The 23,385-nt window shown below is 40.2% G+C and overlaps 1 protein-coding gene across 4 annotated transcripts in view; it reads left to right on the forward strand.

Moving 5' to 3' along the window:
* Window positions 1-245: 245 nt before the first annotated feature.
* waslb (WASP like actin nucleation promoting factor b) overlaps window positions 246-23,385 on the forward strand; it is a 29,508-nt gene continuing 6,368 nt past the window's right edge. The window contains exons 1-11 of one of the 4 annotated variants that reach the window (XM_067582242.1): window positions 246-672; window positions 10,136-10,270; window positions 10,574-10,660; window positions 11,921-12,017; window positions 13,915-13,938; window positions 18,446-18,629; window positions 19,088-19,130; window positions 20,928-21,081; window positions 21,393-21,410; window positions 22,600-23,147; window positions 23,251-23,359. In XM_067582242.1, the coding sequence (XP_067438343.1) occupies window positions 568-672; window positions 10,136-10,270; window positions 10,574-10,660; window positions 11,921-12,017; window positions 13,915-13,938; window positions 18,446-18,629; window positions 19,088-19,130; window positions 20,928-21,081; window positions 21,393-21,410; window positions 22,600-23,147; window positions 23,251-23,359 (1,504 nt within the window). In that variant the 5' untranslated portion in view covers window positions 246-567. The remainder of the gene's footprint in view (window positions 673-10,135; window positions 10,271-10,573; window positions 10,661-11,920; window positions 12,018-13,914; window positions 13,939-18,445; window positions 18,630-19,087; window positions 19,131-20,927; window positions 21,082-21,392; window positions 21,411-22,599; window positions 23,148-23,250; window positions 23,360-23,385) is intronic. The other 3 variants (XM_067582243.1, XM_067582244.1, XM_067582245.1) reach the window with 3 other exon arrangements.

The following is a 23,385-nucleotide window of genomic DNA, read 5'->3' on the forward strand; positions in this document are numbered from 1 at the left end:
TCGCACACATTCCTGTCATAAAAGCCAGGGGCGGACTGGACGGAACCATCGTCATGGAGAGTCTGCTGAGAAGTATACTTTTTATAAAGCACAACGTGCTCACCAAGCTTTTACAAGAATATATGAAATATTTAAAAAATGTTAAATATAACATTTTCACCGTGTGTCGTGCTAAGATTTTCCCTCGCTGATTATGTGGGACACCGCTGGGAAACGTGTGCACCCCTTTCCCGGCGCAGTGGAGTCGTCCTGCCACTGCCATGTTGGATGGAGCTGGCTGGCTCCGGGCTCTCTGGCGGCCGGACTTCCCAGGAAAGTTTTCACCGTTTTCCGTCTTCGCTCAGCCGCTGCAGTTTTGACCTTATTTTAAAGAGGAGCGGGACGTCACATTGCATTCCCAAACAGCATACAGTTTTTTGGAGAGTACCTTCTCCTTTAGCGGACCCCCCAGGTTTAAACCGAGCCGGTGAGAGGGGCTCGGAGGAAGGCCACGGATGACCGAGGGATTGTTTATGTATCTTATAACGAGTTAGAGTCGGTGCATACTTTATAAATTGATCACCAATAATGAGTGGACATCCGTCGCAACGGCGGCAAGCAAACGTCGGCTCGATCCTGCTGACACCGCAGGAGAATGAATGCCTTTTCAACCAAATTGGCAGGAAATGCATCGTAAGTTTTTTTTCCCCATGAAATTGTTGTATGATAGCTGCCTTAAAAAAAAGCTAATACTAGCTAACTTGCTCCGTGTTTCCTGTCCCGACACTGGGAGACATAAGGCGAGCTATGAGGTGTAACTTAACGGTGTGTTTGTGGCCTACAGTTTATATGTTGTGATTTTTTTATTTTTTTTATTTATTTATTTATTTATTTATTTTGAGACTTAAAGACTGAAGAGGTTGGTTTGTTGTGACAGCCGAGGCGACGAGGGAGGGCTGTGTTAAACGTCCCGTTTGGGACGGTTGACATTTGGGCAAACAGCAAGTTTCACTCCAGCCTTGGGCCTGGTCTAACTTACAGCTTGACACACCTGAAAGCACCCAGGAAATCCTTAAAAAAATCCGCCGTCACGCCTTCAACCTAGCTTTGACAGAGTGGAGTTAGTAGTCAGGGTTTTTTGGGAGCTGTTAAATCAATCAGCAGGGCAAAGAAAGGACTGGTTTTTGCACTGGCATTACATAACACAGCTGAACCTTGGTTGTTTTCGGGAAGTGTGTCCACTGAGAAGAATGTACCAGGCTGAGGACAGTCCCTGTTTTAATGCAAGGAGGTGTACAAAATGAGACGAGAAAGCCTTGCTGTTACCAGTGTGGCTGCAGTCAAGATCAGTAGTGCAATGTCACGATTCAATATTGTGTGATAATTACGTAACACGTTTAGTTAGCGTTCAGCTGACTCATTTTTATGTGCTCCCCCCTGCACCATGCCCAGCAGAGTGAAGTCACATTTGCAGCTACATCATCATTATTAGACAACATAACATAGCTTATCCTTGTATTTCCCATACCCCCACTGGCAGGGAATATTCATGAGCAATTTAAACCATTTCAGCAGGTAAAACCAATATCAGAAGACCCCCGAGCATCAAACCAATGAATGTTTTCCTTACATAGTGGCTTTAGTTTTTAACCGTTTCTCACCACAGTCAGAAATTGTTACCCTTCACCTGATGATCAGTCGTTTCACACCCAGATTATATAGCTAAACTAAATTGTATGTAGGTTTATTGTAGTAATGCGTGTGCACAACTCCGATGGGCATTATGGGGGAAGTGGTTTCTTCTGCCATGCTGTTAGGAGTATCATCCTGTCTCGTTTGCTGACTTTTGCAGTCCAAAAATGTCCTGTACTTTACCACCATTAAGGCAGAAATGCACTTGCAAGTCTTTCACTGTGCAGGAGGGTCATATTGTTCCCCAACAAGGGTGTGTGTGTGTGTCTGTGTGTCTGTGTGTGTGTATCACTGTTTTCCAGCAAAAGGCCAAAAGTGAGACTGAGGGTGAGACATCATCAGAGCTGCAACGATTAATCCATTAGTTGCCAACTATTGAATGAATCGCCAACTATTTTAATATTGATTAATCATTTGGAGTCTTTTATTTATTTATTTTTTTAAAGAAAAAAATGTCCAAATTCTCTGGTTCCAGCTTCTCAAATGTGAATATTTTCTGGTTTCTTTAGTCTTCTTTGACAGTAAACTGAATATCTTTGGGTTGTGGACAACAAGACATTCGTCACCTTTGGCTCTGGTAAACAGTGATCAGCATTTTTCACAATTTTAATAATCATCAGCCATTGATGGCTGATAGTCATCGACCACCACCATTTACCACCATAACGTCGTGATTTAAAAGCGGCCCCCCCTAGTATTTCAAATATTTTTTATAATCAGATGATCTGCTTAATGAGGTAGCTTAAGCATGGGCTATAGTGAGGAAAAGTAAGGAAAGACTGGGTGAGTAGGTGAGGATGGGCTGTGAATGGGCTCAGATGTGCAAAAAATAGAAATAGTAATCAAAGTACAACATACATACATATAAAAAGTATAAAGAAAGTATATTAAAAAATTATAGTACCTTTTTATAGGAGATGACCATAAGTAAACCCCCCAACAACGATATTATCGTCCATTGCAATGTTTCAGTGTGGACTTCATCATAGACATCACTCAACCCTAATTTGTATAAATCAACCCTAAATACATGTAAATCGTTTCAATTTTCTTTTTTAACAACAATGTTTTTCTGTGTACTTTTAAAACTTGTTCGTGTCTCATGAGTTGTCACCCAATAATATCAGCCAGTAGACTGTAAAGGTGTCAGATTAATAAATTAATGTTAAACTATGTTATGTCTTTCATCTATAAAGCCTAATCAGGTTTGCTCTATAGATATGAGTCAGTCCGAGAGGCAACAGTGTCCATTTCTGCATTCATATAATAGTTAACTGCCCTTTCATAGTACACACCTTTACGTAGCCTGTTCTCAGGTTATTTCCCCATAACAATCATAGCTTCCTTTAATTGTGTATAAGAAAGGTGGTATGTTTGAGGGACAGAGAAATGGCTCTTCCTCTTTGTCAGCAGAGCTCACCTACTTGCAGTGAACCAGTCATGCTGTGGGTGTGTGTGTGTGTGTGTGTGTGTGTGCACACCTGTTTGCTTTGGAAAGAGCACATTTCCTGTCCCATGACACTATGCCAGGCCCATATGTGGTCACACTGTGTGATGTCCCGCCTCCTCCTTTGCGTGGACACACAGGTTTATGGGGTGTGTCTTTCTTCACCTATGTAACCTGTTTAGAAAAATCCAGTGACAGCACTCCTCTGGCATTATAGTAATTGTGTCATTCAGCATGTGACAGAGACACAGAATCAGGAACATTCCTCACAGTCCTACACTCTTGTGTGTCTGTACACGTCTTTGCATGCAGAGAGAGTTCGAGACAGACTGTATGTGTGTATGTGTGTATGTGTGTGTGTGTGTGTGTGTGTGTGTGTGTGTGGGAGAAACTGGGGAGAGGAAGATTGGAAAAGACAGACATTGTGTGTCTCCCTGCCCAATCTAATTAGAATGCCCACCAGTGATTTAGTGGCTCACTGAGTGATTTTGTGTTATGTAATGTACTTATTATGCAGAAAATGTAAGAATCACAGAGTCACCTTTACTTTCTTGGTACTGACGTCTTTCTGAGATGGCTTTGTGCAACTGAATTAGACTTGATTTACTCTGTTTGTATACTTGCTAGGTATTTAAAAGCAGAACGTCCCTACTGTTATTTATTGCTTGCTTTTAGTCCCTGCAAAGAGGCAGTGGTGGAAAACTTGATGTCCAACAATGATACACAAGGCAACTTTTTGCACTGCATTGCCCCTAGAGTTACATTAATATTGCTGCTTTAATCTCAGAATTAAAATATGGTTCTATTACTCTCTTTGTTGCTTGGATTGCACAAAAGATTTCACCACGCTTGCTAAGGCAAGCTATTGCTGTCAAGTTATATTGAACATGGTTGTGAATTTTAACAGATTCTGTTAGCGTTTTAATACACTTCATTTAAAGTCTGCCCTGTGTTGCCAGTAGCTTTATTTTGCAACAGATCAGGGTACAGATTACAGATTAGGAAGTTACCAAATGCACAGTGAATAATTACAGTTTACAGACCTTTGCCTGGAACTGTAAAACAACTTGAAGTATTTCCACCTGCTTTCTGCTTTGGTTGAATCACACACATGCGTACACCAACAGGTACGTGCACAGTGGTCTTACTCATTGGTTGTACTCATTAGTATTCCTTCTGCTGTTTTCACCATCAGCAACACTGTCTGACTGGGCAAAAGGTGGAACGGGTCCAATTCACACTCTGTGTGTGTGTGTGTGTGTGTGTGTGTGTGTGTGTGTGTGTGTGTGTGTGTGTGTGTGTGTGTGAGCGCGCACAGACTGCCTGATCAGCAGTCCTGTCCTACAGGAAGTCCCGTGGTCGGCCTCCTCTGGTGATTTGTGCTGGAGAAGTGGAACATGACTCCTCTTTTCCTCCACTTCTCCCCCTTTTTTTCCAATTTTCTCTCCTTCCTTTCTAAATTTTTAATCTCACCTTTTATGTAGTCTGTTCCTATCCCCACTTTCTTGTCATTGATTTTCGCCTTCATCTCCTTTTCAAGCCTGTTTTGCATCTCTTCCGTCATTTCTTTTCCCTACTATCATTCACTTTCCTTGTCTCTCTTCTCTTTCCCTGTACTACCTTCCTGCCCTCACCCACTTTTCCTGTTGTCAGGTTTGTCCCACCATTTCCCATTCCTTTGCATCTCACTTGTCACTTCCTACCTCTTGGGAAGATCTTATAAAGAACTATTACAGTCTGGTACAAATGGTTGACCAAATGGTTTATGGAAGACGTTTAAATTAAAGCCTAAAAATAAAGTAAAATTAAAGTTTCCTCCTGCATTTAAGCAAAAAGGACACCAGTAAACAGAATCTCCCCCTGCTGATTCTCTGTTAACCGATCAAAACAAAACTTCTGGGGTTTTGAAGGTCTTGTGTTGTGATGAAAGGTCAGCCATGTCACAGCAGCTTCTAAAACATTTCACAGGAGAGTAAGCATGCACAGTGTCAGAAATTGCCCTCTCCATATCACAAAATGTTTTGCACATAATTATTACGCCTGATTATTTGTTGTTATCCGTAGACTCTTAACTGTTAATGTTGTCCTTATTTAACAAATTATTTAATCTTAACGACTTTTGAGCACAGCTTCCAGCCCTTAGGCAAACAGTCAACGATCCTCTCTCAGGAACTAAAGTGATGTTTTCACTTTCAAACAGAGGTTGCTGTTTTTTTTTTTCTTCAGCATCAGGCCAATTCATTCTTTTCCACTCGGCTCATCACTACCGATGGCCAAAGATGGTTCATGTAATATTTCCCAAAGTGGTCTCAGGCATTTGGACCCTACCATAGGACCGCTCAGAATTGATTCAGCTACTTTGGCTTACTACCACCAGAGCGCCACTACCCTCCACCTCCTCATGAAGGCGCTGAACAGACTGGTGACGGTCAGATGGGCGGCGATTGAGGTGACAATTAAGAAAAAAATGCAAGCAAAAACGACCAGCAATGAGCAGCTGCTGTCAGACTCTTCATGTCGGCGCTGACCACGCAGAGTCTGCTGGAACTTTGACATCAACTAGAGGCACATTCATGGCCCTTTGTAAAAGTTTCTGTGATAACTGTTGTAGCTCAGCTAGCAGCCCTACGAGTGGCTCTTCGGTGTGTCTGTGGGGAAGTGTCAATACATAGCCGCTGCTGTTAATCGTTAATGTTTAGCCTATTATTGTCACTCATTAGCCCAGAATATCTTGTAAAGTTCTAAACATAGAAGTTAGTTATCGGCAGATCGTGTTGTATTTACTGCCACGGAAAATGAATAAATCTTTGGGTTATCAGCATGACGTCACCTCTCTGTTGTCTCTTCCTAACTACCAGCAGCTCTATGAGAGGCACAAAATGAGGCTACAATTAGCAGTGTTGTGATATTTATACTTGGCGGCATTTCTTTTCTGTGAAACTTGAGTACTGATAATGAGCATTGTACATTATCTGACTATCCTTGCTGCTCTTTGAAATATTTTTTTACAGATATCGTGATATATATATATATATATATATATATATTTCTTTGTGACATATCGTGTATCGCAGAATTGCCTTTGTTGTGATATATCTTAATTGTGGGAAGAAAATCATGATAGTATCGTGACTTCATCTGTGATTCCCACCCCTAGTAAAAAGTGTGTTTGTTCTTTATTTTTTTCTTTTTGGTGAGATGCCTCTACAAGCTGGGAATACCATTGAAGTTGATTAACAGATAAAGCACAATGCTGTTGCTTTCAGAGAGTCCAGCATCATGTTGATAAAATCTTCAATCACAGACTGGTGCTTCCTGGTCTCCTTGTTCTGATTGTGAAAGAGAAAGATTGTGGTTGTAACTGTGCAGACTGTGTCCTGTATGGATAATTAGCTTTATCATTGTAGCTCAGGTCAGATGTAGAAACAGTGAGTTTGAGAACAAGTGCACAAGGGAGAATTTATTCGTGAGTGAGCGTTTTGTCGGGTTTTGATGACGCCATAGAGTGAGCTCCACTTCCTGCAGCCTTTGGCCCTGTCAGGAACAATCAGCGCTCCATGGGCAGATGAAACCCCAGGGCCTCAGCGCATGGACACCATTAAAGCCTCTGTGAAAGAGAAATTCCATCACATAGCAGAATTCACATTATTCATTTGATCTTGTGTATTTGTGATCTAAATACAATCAATCAGGAGCTGTCAGGCTGCCGATAAAATCAATGTTTATATACACATGAATAAAAATATCTAAATAACACAAAGTGCTGACAGACAAATGGCCTCTGTGATGACAAACAAGTCTGTTAATGCTATAATGATGTAGTTGGACGCTGATTCAGGAGGAAAACAAAAAAGTAACATGCTTGTAAAACACATTTGAACCTACTTTGATTATATTGTCTGTCAGTTAGTATTAAGACCTGTCTAAATGCTTAAAATTAATGCCATAATATTGATGATTGCAGCCAAGTTTGTGGTAGAAGTAGACTCATTCATGCTGCGAGGTTATGAACTGATTCATGACCACAACATAATGGTTCTGCTGCATGTGCTTGTGCCATTGTGTTATCTCATGCACTGTACGTTGTGTTGTGTGCGGTGTAATGTTAGTCATACGATGTGGCTACTACAAGCCTTTCAGCCGTTCCCTTTAAGCCTTGAGGCTGTGTAACCCACTTAGCAAAATGCAACTTCCTATATGAAGAGCTGTGGTGCACTGAGTCAGTGAGTAATCAGCTCTTATTTATGCTGTTGGAGAGATGTGTGACACTCTGTCATGCTTATGTTTTGGATTTAAAAGTATTCTTAGGATAGTAGTGCTGATGAAGGCCTTCTGTCAGACAAGATAAATAGTAAATCTCTGCTTCTGCTTAGAGTAGCTTTGCAAGTAAAACCAAGGACAAATCTTACATTATGTAATAGCAACTCTTTCTCCTTAAGTTTTTCTGACCTCCTGTGCAGAAGTGAATGTAAAATGTGAAAACCCATCAACTTGAACTGCATTTTGATGCCCTGAAAGGTAGCACTTTCTGAGACACCATAAGGAAGTGGTGCTTTGTTTGTGGTAGGAACGTGATCCAACCCAACTACTAGGTGTGCTCAGCAAGTTCCCATAGCCAGGTGCACTTTGCATACTGGGATGCGGATGAGCGAAATCAACAGTTGCTAGCAGATAGCAGCAAAATGATTTGAGAACCGACCTGGACTAGCACAGCAAAGTATATTGCATTTGGCCAGAGAACCTTCTTCAGGACCTTCTTCCTGTGTTTACGATCTTCCTCCCGTGCCAGACACAACTAACCAATAAGCAAAGGGACTGTTCTCACATGGCTTGTAGTGAAGCATTTTGGTCCACTTTAATTTTTTCTTTATGAAAAGAAACTGAATCAACAGGAAAACACAACAAGTTTACAAACTCATCCACTGATTCAGACCAGAGCAAACAAACTGTAGGTTTGGCTGTGGTCCAGGAACTATCATAGTGGAATTTATTACACTGAATTTTTCTGGCTTGTCAGACACAAACCTTGAGACCGCTACAAGTTGTGTACAGTTTTCATTCCCAAGCAGGCTATGGTTTTATTAGGTTAGATTCAACTTTATTGTCATTTAACAAGTACAAGTGCTTAACAACAAAATGTAGTTGGCACCTAACCAGAAGTGCAAGTTGGGCATAAAGTGCAATAAAGGAGAAGTGTGCTGATTGAGGAAGTAAATGTAAGCCTGTACAAAATGTGTATGAATGTGATATATGTACAGTTCATAAAAGGAACTATGTGAATGCTGGTATATATTTAGGTCATAAATGAACAGTATGTTGCTCGTATCAATATTAGGACTAGGATTTATTCATGTACTTAATGTTTATTAATGAGCTACTACAGTAGCAAGTTTCTCTACAGTTCTTTTTTTTTTTTTTTGCCTATGCAACGTCTTCTCTACTTAAGCATCACATTCACATTACACTAAATTACAATGAACAACACCAGAGCTCTGTTTGTGTTGTTTGATTGCATGCAACAATTCCTGGAACCATTCAGGCATTTCCCTTGTTGATGCTCTCGCTTTCATCTGTGTGTTAATGGCTGTGAACCTGGACCCCTCAGTGTGAGGAAACCCTGCAGCAACCTGTAAAACCCTGGGGGGTGTGGGGGTCTCATCTGGTCTTATGATCAGAGATGTGTCTGTGAATGTTCCACATGTGTGTTCCTTAGCACGTACTGTAGGTAGATATCATTATATAGTAGTCTCAGACTGTAGACATATATCTCACTGATAACTTAAGGTTTAAAGTAGAGTCTTAAACTCCAAACATCTTAAAATTGAAGGTGATATGAGGGAGTCAGTTATCAGTTTTTATGTAACTTTTAAAGACTTGTTATGTGCTTAAATACTGGTAAGCAGCATGGCAGATGCTGCATGAGAGAAGTGCTAAGTGTAATGACTTTTATTCTTACAAAGGGTGCATGTGTATAGGCTCTTAATATAGCTTGGATCCTTAATGGATATTAGACTTCAAGAAACGCTAAAATGTTCTTAATACATACCAGGAGTAAACAAGCAACCACAATTAAAGGTGCTTAGTGTCTGTGACGATGTGTCCTGTGTGATTTTCCTGGCATGGTTAAGTGCACCTTTGTTACAGTCACCAGTGTCAAAGGAGAAACTGTCAAAACAGATTTTTTTTACAATTCTGTGTTACAACATTGATTCGGTATGACGACAAAATCAGTTTTGGTTCCTGTTAGTGCCCTTTATCTGCGTAGTCTGACTAACCCCCCGCTGCTCTCATTCAATTTAGCGGATGTTCCTCTTCTTTGGCATTGATGGATTCTCCTCTGATAACTGCAGGGCAGAGCATTTTGACCCCCACAGAGTCACTATCACCCCGTCACTCAGTGTGTTGTTGTGTCATTATATTTTCATACTGCCCATCAAACTGATAAGCGCAAAGAAGTGGATAGCATGGACACATTTTCAAATTGATTTCACCTATTTAATCAACTGTTTAAGGAGGCCCTCAAGCTCATGGTAACCTCCCTGACCAAGGTGGTGGTCATAGAGTTAGTATTTTTGAGTTGGTGCAGGTAAATATTTTTTGTGCCCTCATTTTGATGTTCTCTATTTGGGCATTAGTAGAATGAGTACTATCCTGTACTGTTAAAACAAAGAGAATCAGACCTTTAATCGCTTTTCACCCTACACAGTGATGCAGGGCTGATGCGAAATCTTGAGCATCGCAGCTTGCAGATGTTGAGTTTTGCAAACATTGGCTTTACAGATTTCAGTGGTCGATGAGTTCACAGAAACCTTGAAGCCTTTATCACTAACAACCTACATTGATTTATAATCAGTTACTTTAATTTCATAGGAAACAATCAGTTTCTATACTGTATGTACAAAAAGTATTTATTCTCTTCTTCTGTGCAGCTTTACATGGCTACTTAAAAAACACACAAACCATGTTCTAGCTATTAAAATACACTGTATAATCATGACTCTCTCTATCTCTCTCCAGACTTTGTCCTCAGCAGTGGTCCAGGTGTTCACAGCAGACAGGAACTCCAGCTGGAACAAGAAATGTTGCGGGGTGGCCTGTCTGATCAAAGACAACCCCCTACGATCCTACTTCATCAGGGTCTTTGACATCAGGGTAGGTACATACAGAGCAGTTCTGCGTGCTGCTGATTGCATCTTTGCTGGCACATGGCCAGCTGATGTTACTTAGCACTATGACTATCCAGTGGTGGTGTACCACCATTCAATTTAATGTTTTTATAGATACACAGTGGAATCTGTGGGATGTCTATTCATCAACAGAAAACATAAATTAAAAACAACTCCAGTGCACAGCATGTTTAGTTACACTTACACACATTTCCTTTTGTTTGTATACATGCCTTCTTCTGTATATATAAGCAATTAATTATTTATTCAATATCTGTTTTTTCCACAGGACGGTAAGATGATGTTTGAACAGGAGCTGTACAACAACTTTACCATCTACCTCCCCAAACCCTATTTCATCACATTTGCTGGAGATGTGAGTTGCCCTCTTTGTAGAGTTTCACATTTCTCTTTTATTTTCTTACTTTTAATCCTCTTTTTTTCAGGTCACCCAAATTTGGTCTCAGATTAGTACTTTTTTTCCATTTTGATGTATTTTTGCATTCATTCATGGAAAAAGCTGGAGAGGACAGATGAGGTAGTAGTTTCTGCCTCTCTTGCCATCAGTTTACTTTATAGACAATTTAACTGATAAATAGGTTCTGGTAACAGAAAAAACACACTGGTTTCCTCAATTAAATCCTAATATTAAAAACTAACAGATTATTCAACAACACTTGATGTTCCAGTTCCCTCAAAAACTCTCCTATCCTAATGGTGCAAAAAGAATCTGTCCCCTGCACATTAAAGTCAATTTTTAACCCATTTAACTAGGTGTGACTCTTATCGCTTAACCGAAGAGCTACTGTTTGCCATATTGTAAGCACAATAAACCTGCATTGGCACATGCATAACAGTTGCACTAGGTCCAAACTTTGTTTTCAGAAATCAACAAGTGTAAAAGCTTATATTGAAAAACATTTTGTGTCTTCATACATACACGTGAAACAGCTTGAGAACTGGTTCTCAACACCCAACCCTCGCAAAAACTGTTGATTTGTCGAGAGGATTTTGTTTAACAAAACATGTATATATCAGTTTTAGTTTGCTACAGAGCTTATTGTCTTCATCAAAGATCCAATACACTGCTGTCACTCAATACACTTTGTCAAAAAACTACCATGAGAAACGTGAGCTAACTTCCAGGTTTGCCTTCCATAAGACATGATAACATCTTTTAGTACTATTCCCATCATGTAAAACAGCATTTATTTTAGGAACCCTAGCTTTATGTCATATCTGAAGCATTTCATGTGACAATACCTTTTCATTTGTGGAGTAAACATCTTAGCTGGTGAGTACAGTGGCTCAGACTCCAGCAGACCATGAAATATGTCAGATTGCAGATAGTGGTGATAAATTTGAGACTTTTAACTGTACACAGATCTTGAAAATAGGCTTTGAAATGGGATTATAATTAGTTTTTATTTTAAGAAATAAATAGATTTAACAAGAAGTAACAAAAGGAATTTATTCTGCTTTTCATGAAAACATTAGAAATCTTTTACATTATGTGGAGAGTTATGTCCATTGTTTTAAAGCAGCACATTACGTGACAGTAAATCAGTTCTCAATGTTTCTCTTGTTTTAAATTTGGCCAATTTCTGTTTTGTATGTGTCGTTTCTGTTCATATAGTCATGCCAAGTGGGCCTGAACTTTGCCAGTGAAGAGGAGGCCAAGCGTTTCCGTGCCCATGTGTCAGAGCTACTGGGGAAAAGACAGAGGAAAACTGGTACCAACTGACTGCTGACATGCCTACATATCGACCTACTGATCTAACTAAAAAATGACATGCTTAGCAATTTTTTAAATCTTGTGTTCAAAATAGTCTGCTGTTATTTAGCTTATTTCAAGTCGAACCATATTACTGTAGTGGTACAGTACAGCAATTTCCTAATTTGTCGTGCAGTCTGTGCAGTGAGAGGTGTTAGCTTGAAATAATCTGAAGCTGGCTTGGTAAATGTGAACACAAGATAAAGTCTATTTCTAAGCTTGTTATTTTTACAGTGCTTAATCACACAGATCTGGGCAAAAAATGTCTAAATATCAATACATGAAGTAATTGATATAGAGGCAATGGATTGATGTTGTCATGAACGATGTATTGCAGTTGAGATGTGAGATGTTCTATGGGTCTGGCCTTTTTTAGTTCATTTGAACCAATCCTTTACCAAAATTGAATATATTGAAAACTATTTAGAATTTTTTGCCTGGGTTTGTTTACTATACCATCTGTTCCTCTTCTCCTGATCTACAGCAGTCTCTTATGATAACACATAACACCATTTTCAAACATAAGTCTGTAAACTCTCCTTCAGCTTTAGCCATTCAGGTGCTCATATGAAATTGACAAAGTAAAAGGGAAGTGGACAGAAAGATCATGCAGTGAGTGACAGGTCACATAATAATCACTTTTTAAAGTTTACTAAAATGATCCCCACAGTAGAGTTGGAGCAGAGATTCAGACAGCACCAGATTAATTTTTAGCAAAACCTGTAAGGGATGCACCACAACACTCAGGCGTTTGGAAAATTATGGTGACTGGCCTAATGGGGGCACTACAGTTTCAGGTTAAAATGAAAAAAACAAATCAATGATCAGCTGTGAGAAGGACTTCATCCCTATTTTCAGACTTGCCATGAATTGAAAATGGTGATTAATGTGAGGGGCCCTGAAAGGGGCTTTTTGTAAATAGAAAATAATCATAAATGGCACTCAAAAATTGAATTTACATGGATTTCATCAGCACCAACAATTAGACATTGTGACTGCAATCCTTTTTAAGGGAATTTTACAAAATGTAGTTGAGCATTAAACCTTCTATCTTATCTAAGGAAATGAGATGTGAATGTTTGTATGTGTCTAAGTTCATCTAAACACACTCACAGAATGCAGATTAGATTGAAAAAAACATTTTTTTGTGCGCAGCCGTGCACATACTAACTTCACTTAAACTTATTATTGGCACTCATTCTTGAGACTTTTATCATCATGTGCTTGATTAAGACCGTCCGTCTCTTCCTCTTCCTCTCCTGCGGGTCATTTCCTGACCCTTCAAATGGATCTCGTTCTCTTTCATCTACTCCTCTTCAGCCCTCTGCGTTGGGTGCCTAATCTTAGCTACAAGGCTTCTTCTGTTTGACCTTTGGGCCATTGGAAAACTCAAGCCATCTGTGTTGTGAAGTGTGTGTGTGTGTTTTAGTTAATCAGCTCTGCAGAGTAACCCTCCTTTTTAACAGCCTCTGTGCTTCTGTTATATCTAAAAGACTCTACTCTTCAGTCCTGAACATCAATAGTTCTATACAGAGGATATATGTACTGTCCTCTAGACCTTTAAATGTATGTATGGATATATTAATCACCGTCATGTGTGTTTATACATACAGAAATGTGTGATTTACGTCGCCTAAACACACTAACAGAACACTCTGCTTGGCAATTTTTCTGAATAACTTTCCATTCTGTGCAGCACAAGCACAACCCCGCCGAGCCTTGCTCTAAAGAACCAATAAACTATCTTCTCTTTGTACGTCTGCGTTCTGACGCTCTGACACATATTCGCCTTCCACTAACACAACCCACTACTCAGCACAGGATTGTAATGATTTCATTTGTCTGTGTGTTCACAGAAAAGAGACGCGACCCTCCAAATGGTATGTTTTCCACTATTTCCTGTCAGTAACTTCAGAATAACAGAAGAGAAGTGTAAAACCAGCATCAGACCAGTGTCTGGTGGTACTGGCAAACATTTGTGTCAATCTGCTCGGTATGCCAGATGGGTGGAGCTTTAGGATAATTTGGGGTTTTGTGTTTCTTGGCAACCAGTCAAGACTGTTTCCTTTCCCTAAGATTGTGGAAGCATTTTATATTATATGAAATTCCAAAAATGCGGCATCCATTAAGAGCAAATTGAAATCCAAAAAGATTGATTATACAAATAAAGACCAGTTAAATTGTACCTATTATCAACTACATAAACAGCTGTCAACAAACTATGTATTTACATCATCTAGTAAGACTACATACTTATTAGGCTGTAAGTAGACTGTGTGTTCACAATAGAAAGATGACAAAGTCTGTAAATAAACAAGCTCAGAACTGGCCCACAATGAAATATACAAAAAGGAAAAGGAGGAGCTGCTCATAGCTGGAAAATTAATTGTGGATGGTGGTGAAACAGCTTCAGGAATAGCTCAGCTATTAATTCTTTGGAGAATCATTTTCTACTTGTGAGGTTTAATTGGCAGTGGAGTTCAAAAAATTATAGTTTAATTGACATGCTGATACATATCAGTCATGTCAATGAAGTCTTGTGACATTAACTGGTAAATGGTAAAATATTTTGTTTTTGTACACTAGCTTCAAAAACTGCATACTATGACAAGTAGTATGTATTACATAATAGTATGTGGTGTGCAAATGAGACACAGCTGTTGTCTGTTTTGCTTCCTTTCCTCCATCTTACTGTACTCATTACTAGAGCTGCGTCAATCAGTCGATCGAAATAAAATTTATGGGCAACTATTTTGGTAATAGAGTAATTGTTTCAGTCATTTTTTTAAGCAAAAATGCCGAATCTTCGGTTCCACTTTCTCAAATGTGACAATTTGCTGTCTTTTTTGTCATATATTAGTTAGTCAGACAAAATAAGCAAATTGAAGACATCACGGTGGATTATGAGAAATGTCCCTTTTTTTAGCATTGCATTGACTAAAAGATCAAGAAAATAATGGGCATATTAATCAATAATGAAAATAATCGGTAGTTGCAGCCCTAAAACTTAAAACACCTCCAGTTGAGAAAGACAAACAAGCAGCCATGGTGCTGCTGCTTCATCATCATCACCATTATGATGATGCAGAGTAATTAGCCATATTGTTCACAAATCCACAAATCCAGGCTCAGCAACTTCTAAGAAATAACTGTTGTTTTTTTGTTTGTTTTTTTACATAGCTTTGGCTTACAGTCAGTGGCAATGGATTCCAAAATGATGGGAATGGTGGAAGAATGTAGAAGAAAAGCAGGCAAATGATCATAATACTAAAACTATGTGATAACATACAGTGTAACATAACATCACAGTGCCTTGTAATGGGGTTTTTGTATACTGTCATTGCACCATTAGTGAATTAGAATCTAGAGTCTTGATCTGTGAACTACATGCCCTTCATGGCCTCGCCTCGGCTCTCAATACGATTTGATGACTAAACAGATGGCATACATTTGTAGATATATACACGTGCTTTTTGGACATAAAGTATAAGAAACGCAGCCTAGTTCTGGACAGGAGAGAAGCAGTTTTGGATAGACAGCATGATTTGACGGAGCAGGCTTATTAATACATCTGTGTGTGTGCGCATGCAGCCGTGCAGAGGTCTTAACTACACACATGACACATTTTAGCTGATGCTCGTATCCAGAGCAGCTTAACAGCGTCAGGCATGTGGATGTTTTGCTTTGTGTCAATAGAAATTAAAAAAGGACATTAGTCATATTTAACAGCAATAAATCTGTGCTCAGTCATGCACTCTTATAAATGTTCGTTACAGTCTCCATCTTGGATTTGCCGTGCATGGTTTCAGTCTATGAATCTTGATCTTGGTGTATGAATTGGTTCATCTCCAAAGAAAGTCATCCATGTCCTCCCACAGGAATATCTTCTCCATGTCTCCATCTGTCACTGCAACATAGCTCTGTTACTGTCTAAACAACTCTAGCAAGGTTCTTTCTCTCCTTCTGTTCTGCCATCTCCAGCTCTCTCCTGCTCATCACTTGTCCTAATCTGCCCTTTCCCCTCTGCTCTTCATTTCATCTGTCTTCATTTTCCTCTTTTCTGTTATCGCTCTGCTTTTCTCGCTCTTCCTCTTACTCTGCAGATTCATCATGTTTTAGAAACCCCTGAGATTACTGTGGGATTAGGCATGGATGGGTTTTAATGGTTACGTAAAGTCCAGCATTAAAGCCAGAATAATTTGCCAGGATTAGATCCATTTGTGTGTTTTTGTAGAGAGAGGGAGGAGACACCGGTAGAAGTGGGTGGAGAAATGATCACAGCGAGCCAATCCGAGCATGATGATCTAACACTGCATCCTGCTGTGATGGAAAGTCAGGGTGATAGAAAATAACTGCAAAATAGATATGAATATGCTCTGCCGGACAGATGCAGCAGGGAAATGGAAATTAGTGAACAATTTGCGTGGAAGAAATCTGTTGCGGTAATGGAAGGAATGCAAGAGAAAGAATAAACTTTGGCTTTTGGCTGGCTAAGTGTTGGCTGGCTCTTTTCCCCTTCAATGGCACTGCTGGATATCTGCCTGCACAGCTCAGACACTATTCGAGTCAACTCCCCCATATGTCTGATGAGGATATTAATTCAATAAATCCAGACTGCTGCGCCAAGTTCGTCACAAGTTGGCTTACTTTCTGCACTTGTGTTTTGGTCGTCTTTTGGAAACCTCGGAAACCATCTTGGCTTTCAGGTTCAAGCAAAGCAGAAAACTTTTTCCTGAGAAGACTGGGACAAGTGGATTTTGCATTTTTTTCCTGCTCACTGTCAGGCTGAAGAGGGAGTCCTTTTTGTGGAGACATTGTTTCACAAAACCGCATTTAAATAATTTTTTCAAATTAGGATCTTTCTTGGTGTCTCCTTCTGGGCTTGCTCTCGCCGTATTGCCCATGCCCAGTCAGCACCTACGATGATGTTCTGTACCACCTTCCTGTCTGCGCCCTCTGAAGAACTCGGATGTGAAGGGGGCGGAGGAGGAGGAGCAGCAGTAGGTGGAGGTTTGAGCCCAGGTAGCTGCCTGTCCTCCTTACACTGCCTGGTTCTCCCTCAGGATGAACTTTACCCATCTCTCTCCGACCCCACCGCTCGGCTCTCCGTTTGCCCCGAAGAGCGAACGTGCAACTTGGTTGGTAAAATGCTTCTCGATGTCAGCATGACCACCTGCAGAGCAAGAGATGGTGGGTGTATTTGGGACAGGGTGAGACGGCGACGCAGTCGATCAGCTTCACCTTCACCCAGCAAAACACCAAAAAGTCCCTGTAGTGAGAGTGTCAAAGGTATGAGATCCTGATAGGAATCACAGTGGCAATGAAACTACGCTGACTCTGTTTTCCTTGAGTGTGATACTTTTGGTGAATACATTGAGAACGACTTTGTTGACTCAAAATCCACATTAGTACAAATCTACAAGCTGGAGATAAATAGCATTGATGTTAGGCGCAATAATTTACTAAAACACTGACTATTAGTCCAGCAGTTGAACTGTTGGAGGACATTTTGCAGTGTGTTGATGCCTTATCGTTGATATGAAATCCATGTTAATTGGCTGCATGCGTATGGTGGATTTACTGTTAGTGCTGGTTCATGGTGATTACTTGTTTGCAGTTCTCGTTACCATGTGTGGTTATGTCATATGTGGTTATGTCTGGGCTGCCTGTGTCTAGTCTAAATCAACTTCACAAATTTGAAAAATATAGTCATATTTCTACTCTTCATTACACTAATATATAAACACAAACACACAACATTTTGTTTTGTGAATTTTATATTCTTAATCTGTAACTTGTTATTATTGTTTCCTATACTAAAGTTTAAATATATTTTAGAAATATTCATTTACAGTAACTGACAGTTTGGATGATTGACCGAGCAATGCACCAGATGCCAAAGTGAACTCACTTCAGAATGAATGTTGTTTGTAAATGATGGCAGGTCACCAAACTGACAGAACAAGTTTTACCACAGATTTTCATATATCTTTATCTCTAAGACATTGTAAGTCTTTGGTAATAATGTTTTGTGTCAGCTTCAGTTCTGTCTTTTAAAAAAGAATTCCCAGTGCTCTCTCTGAGCCAGGTGAAGTATGTAATAGTTGTTAAATAATGGATTACTGAACATAATTGGAAGAACATTGCTGGCCCTGAAATGCCCTGTGCTTGGATTTCAACATGGAGCCAAGGTCTTATCATTTTTTTATGAACTGTTAGACTCAACACGTCACTGTTGTCACAGTTATGCCAGACTCCATTAAAAATTCTTGTACTCCTTAAGATGTATGTAATGGGAAACCTCTCAACCCAGTTTTTTCTCTATAGTCTGATAAACTGCTGTATTATATAAACTGTAACTTTAATACTGTGTCGATCATTTTCCAGGCCCGACGTTGCCCATGGCCACCGTTGACATCAAAAACCCAGAGATCAGCGGTGTTCAGCGTTACCATAACAACTCTCAGATGAACAACATGGTGCACTCCTCCTTCCCCAAGAGGGAGAAAAAGACCAAAGGGAAGAAGAAGAGGTTGACCAAGGCAGACATCGGCACACCGAGCAACTTCCAGTGAGTCGCTGGGCACTAGCAGGGTTGGGTCCAGTTCAGGTGATGGATTAACACTGACCATAGTTTAGCTTTTTAGGATGCCTTGGATAGATCTGTCAGTCTGGGCTGCACCCCTTTGCACCAGAACAGATTCCCAGCATTTTGGATTTGTTGCAAAACATTTCTATCACCACTTCTACAAATCCACCAAATTTCATACATAACATATTTGATTAACTCCTATATGACATATTGGCCCAGGGTCCAGCTCATCCCCATCGCCCACTCGTCCACAAACATCACAAGTGCTGGTGAATGTGTGGGAGGTATTAATCCTATGCAGTGTGTAGCATGATTAGTAATACAGGGAAATCTGTGCTGTGCTTTCAGGAATGTACTGTATATCTCTTCAGCCCTCTCCTCTCCTCTTTTTAACTTTTACATGATCTCAAAAGCTTTCCATTTTTCTTTTCTCACAGGCACATTGGGCATGTAGGATGGGATCCAAATACAGGTTTCGATGTAAGTATAATTTATAGATTGTAATGTCGATGTGACTGCACAAGAAGGAGTATGTGACCTCTACATGTTCTTAAAACATGGCCTATAGTTAATCTGTTTGTCAGTCAGACATCCCTCTTATAGATGGATTTTTCAAATTTACTATCAGGACCAAAATATTAAAGCTGAGCTGCATAGCCAAGTCATCAGTAGGGTTACACAAGGAGATTTCGGAGGGAAGAGAATCAACCTGCATCTGCATAATCCATGGACTCATTCCCAAAAAGCATCATCAGTAATTATGATGGCTGCTGGATGATGAGCATGAGATCATACGGGTCAGAGGACTTACTGTATCTCTAAACGGGGAAAAAAAAGATGAATTTCAGATGATTTGGTTTCATAAGTTAATGCTTTCAAGGATTGATTTGAACGGGTGACGTCATTCAAACAAAGCTTACTCACTTCTCAAATCCTCCAGCTTAAAGCTGAAGCACAAATGAGCAGGCAGTATATTTTATAGTCTTACCAGCTAAATTTGTCTCTTTTCTCTTCAATCCTTACATCACAAGGATTGAAAAGATGAAATACTTTAAAGTCCTACCTTTTAAAAGGATCATCTTTTTTAAGTAGCAAACACTTTGAAAAGTTTTGTAGTTTTCGTCACAGTATTCACACAATTCAAATCGTGACATGAGGATATACTTTGTGGCATTGGTGCACCATCACACAGTTTATCCAGAAACAGAACATATTGACACTATTAAATAAAGAGTGTATTGTTTGTGGCTTTAGTTCCTTTCTTTATTATCTGAGCTGGCAACAAAAAACAAACGGAAATGGTTGAAGGTGAAACTTTGGTAACAGGCTTGTTTTAACTTGTGCTCAGATCTGAGTTAGTGAGATCTACTTTCTTCCTGGGTGCCAACCTCATAGTGCTACCCCATGCCACTAGGTGGCAGCATAACGGGTGACATTGTGGTCTCCTTCTGAGCAATCTTACAGGGTTAGCTGAAAATGTTCTCACAAAACAAAATGTGACACTACAAGTTACTTCTTACATTCAGCTCTTGTGTAAAACGGTTTACATGGTTGAACAGATTTCTAACAGCCAGTCTCAAACTGGGTTATCCTGCTTTTTCCAACATCCCCTGTAATCCTAAATGACCACACTTAACTTTTCACATGTCGGTCAAATAATGTGTTACTGAGCTGTAAAGCTCATAAATACAGATAAAAACCAGTGAGATAACATCACAGATCTTAACATGTAGGGCATGTGATTATGTATGTGCAGGAATGTGTTTATACATGAGCCGGTAAACTGAAGATACTGTAGTTTGAATTCAGAATATTTGCAGAAATATTTACAAGTAATATCAATAGAACTCTAAGAAAATTGTAAACAAGGAGAATGATCAGTTGTATCGCTCTTGATTCATTAAGTCTGATGCACTGTTGCTGTTGGCCCTATTGACTGACAGGGAAACTCTGCCTGATTAGGAAATGTCAGTCAGTTTTAACAGTATTGGAAATTGAGGAATTTATTCATTTGAAGCTTCTAGCAATGTGCAGGAGGATGAATTAATGCCTTCTTATGTCACACATTTATGAAATGCCTTGTATTTCTTGCTATTTACCATGTCTGTTTGTATTTCTGCAGCCTCACATAACCCAATTAGTAAAGCACAGCGGTTCCTTTTCCAGGGTTAAGAATTTGATTACCACTGTGGTAACTGTTTCTGATTGTCCATCCTGAGCAGATTGAATAGATGCATTTATCAAAATGGCTTGTCTTCCTCTGTTTTCTCCTTTCAGTTAAATAATTTGGACCCTGAGCTGAAGAACCTGTTTGATATGTGTGGCATCTCTGAGGCTCAGCTGAAGGACAAGGAGACCTCTAAGGTCATCTATGACTTCATCGAGAAGAAAGGAGGAGTAGAGGCTGTCAAAAATGAGCTACGGAGACAAGGTAAGGCACAGAAGCAACATCATATCTTATTGCTCTGAAGATCATGTTTACTCATATAGCAGCAAAAGTGAATTAAGAGGATTTACAAAGAAGAGATGTAGGTGAAAGATCTTGAGCCTGTGCAAAACATAATTCAAAAAGGGTAGATGGTTAGAAAAGGTACAACTCATCACATGATGTCAAAAATATTTTTGTTAAATGTGATCTATGCACATGTTTTTGCAGGGCACTGTCCATGTGAAAATGCCTTTTTAAAAGGGTTGATTGTCATTTTAAGACAATCTAACAAGTGTGGTGGTTTTATCCCCCAGGTCCGCCCAGGTGGAGCGGTAGGTTTCTATGCATGACCTGCTGTGACAGCTCATGGCTGTGCATGTAGAGTTGTAATATGAATCTAATAAGAATTCAACCAAAGTTTGTGAGGTTGTTGCGGTTACCTATGTAGTTCAGTGTTTGCTGTTCTACACTTGATTTCACTTGAGTTGGATGTGCTATAATTTTCTGACTCTAGGGCATTGTAACTACAGCTGGAGACATTAAAAAATGCAGCTTTCAAAAATGCTTAGTCGTGTTAGACAGACTTCCTCCCTTTCATGAAATTATTGTTGTGCAATGTAGGGCTGGGCAATATGGATAGAATCAAACATTTGACTGAAAACCTCGATATCGATATTGTGACAATATTGTAGGGATGACTACTGGTGCTTTGATAAATAATCATCAGTAATGTGGATATAATGACTAAGTAGGTAAAGGTGAATAATAGAACAGTCTGGTAAGTTCAGAAAATTACATCTCTTTACTGTAATGCAGCCTTTAAAACCAGGAAAAGACGACGCTTATGCCATATCACAATATTATGATATCTAGTCTCATATCATTTATATAATATATATTATTATATCGATATATTGCCCAGTCCTAGTGCAATGATTACTTTTTTTCTGTGTGACTCCTGTCTTAGCATTACGTGAAGCTTTATCACACTTGTAAACTCTACTTCTGGTCTGCCATATTGTAAACACTTTGCATGTGAACTGACGCTTTTTTTAACCAGCAGTTGACTGAAGCGCATTAGGCCCAAACTAGCTTTTAAGAATCAATAAGGCAAATTGAAAAGCATGTTTAAAACGAATCCCTGGTTCTTCTATTCAGATTCTCAATTTCAGAATTCAGTTTCATCTCATCACCGTCTCATCTTTGTCATGGAAAAAGCAAATATATTATGTCACAGTTTTAACAAAATTAACACAAGTTATATGCAAGAAGGCTGCCCCCAGTGGTTTAATTTTTTAACAGCATGATGCAAAGATGAAAGCAACAAATGGAGAACTGACGAGCATTTTGGACAGATATGCTGTGAAAACTTTAAAACTCCTGAATCCCTTAATGAATGTAAAAAAAATACATCTGTGTCTTCTTCAAGGCTGCAGTGTGAACTCTGAATGATGCATAGTGATCATTACAAATTTTCCCTTTTTTAACCTGTTTTTTTTGTTTGTTTGTTTTTCTCTTCAGCTCCTCCGCCCCCTCCATCCAGAGGCGGCGGCCCTCCTCCCCCACCCCCACACCACAGCTCAGCCCCTCCTCCTCCCCCTCCCCCTGCCCGGGGGCGAGGTGCCCCACCACCTCCCCCTTCCAGAGCTCCCATCTCCGCGCCCCCACCTCCCCCTCCATCCCGACCAGGCATGTCCGCTCCACCGCCTCCCCCGCCCAGCCGAGGTTCTCTCCCGCCTCCTCCTCCACCAGCCCATGCCTCAATTCCTGTGGCGCCTCCCCCGCCTCCACCTCCCCCCTCATCCTCAACTCCATCTAGCACCGGAGCACCACCTCCTCCCCCTCCTCCTCCTCCTCCGCCGCCTCCCGGCCCCCCACCCCCTGCTCCTCCTCCGCTGCCCACAGAGGACAACGGAGGGGACAGCAGTGTCCCCGGCAAGTCGGCATTGCTGAGTCAGATCAGAGAAGGCACCCAGCTGAAGAAGGTGGAACAGAAAGAGAGGCCGGTGTCCAGCACGGGCAGAGACGCACTTCTGGACCAAATCCGACAAGGAATCCAACTTAAATCTGTAAGTATTCATCAGTCACATATAACTCACCTCCCTACTAATTATGTATATTAGTGAGTATCCTGTGCTTTAACTGTGGCTGCTCATGCCATCTTCTCCACAGAGGGAGGACAATGTTGATACATCTCCTTCCACCCCGGCCCCATCGGCAGGCATCGTAGGGGCCTTGATGGAGGTGATGAAGAGAAGGAACAAGGCTATTCACTGTTCAGGTATATATAGACATATCTACCATCTG

The sequence above is a fragment of the Thunnus thynnus genome, chromosome 23 (assembly GCF_963924715.1).
Source record: "Thunnus thynnus chromosome 23, fThuThy2.1, whole genome shotgun sequence".
In the NCBI taxonomy this organism is placed as follows: domain Eukaryota; kingdom Metazoa; phylum Chordata; class Actinopteri; order Scombriformes; family Scombridae; genus Thunnus; species Thunnus thynnus.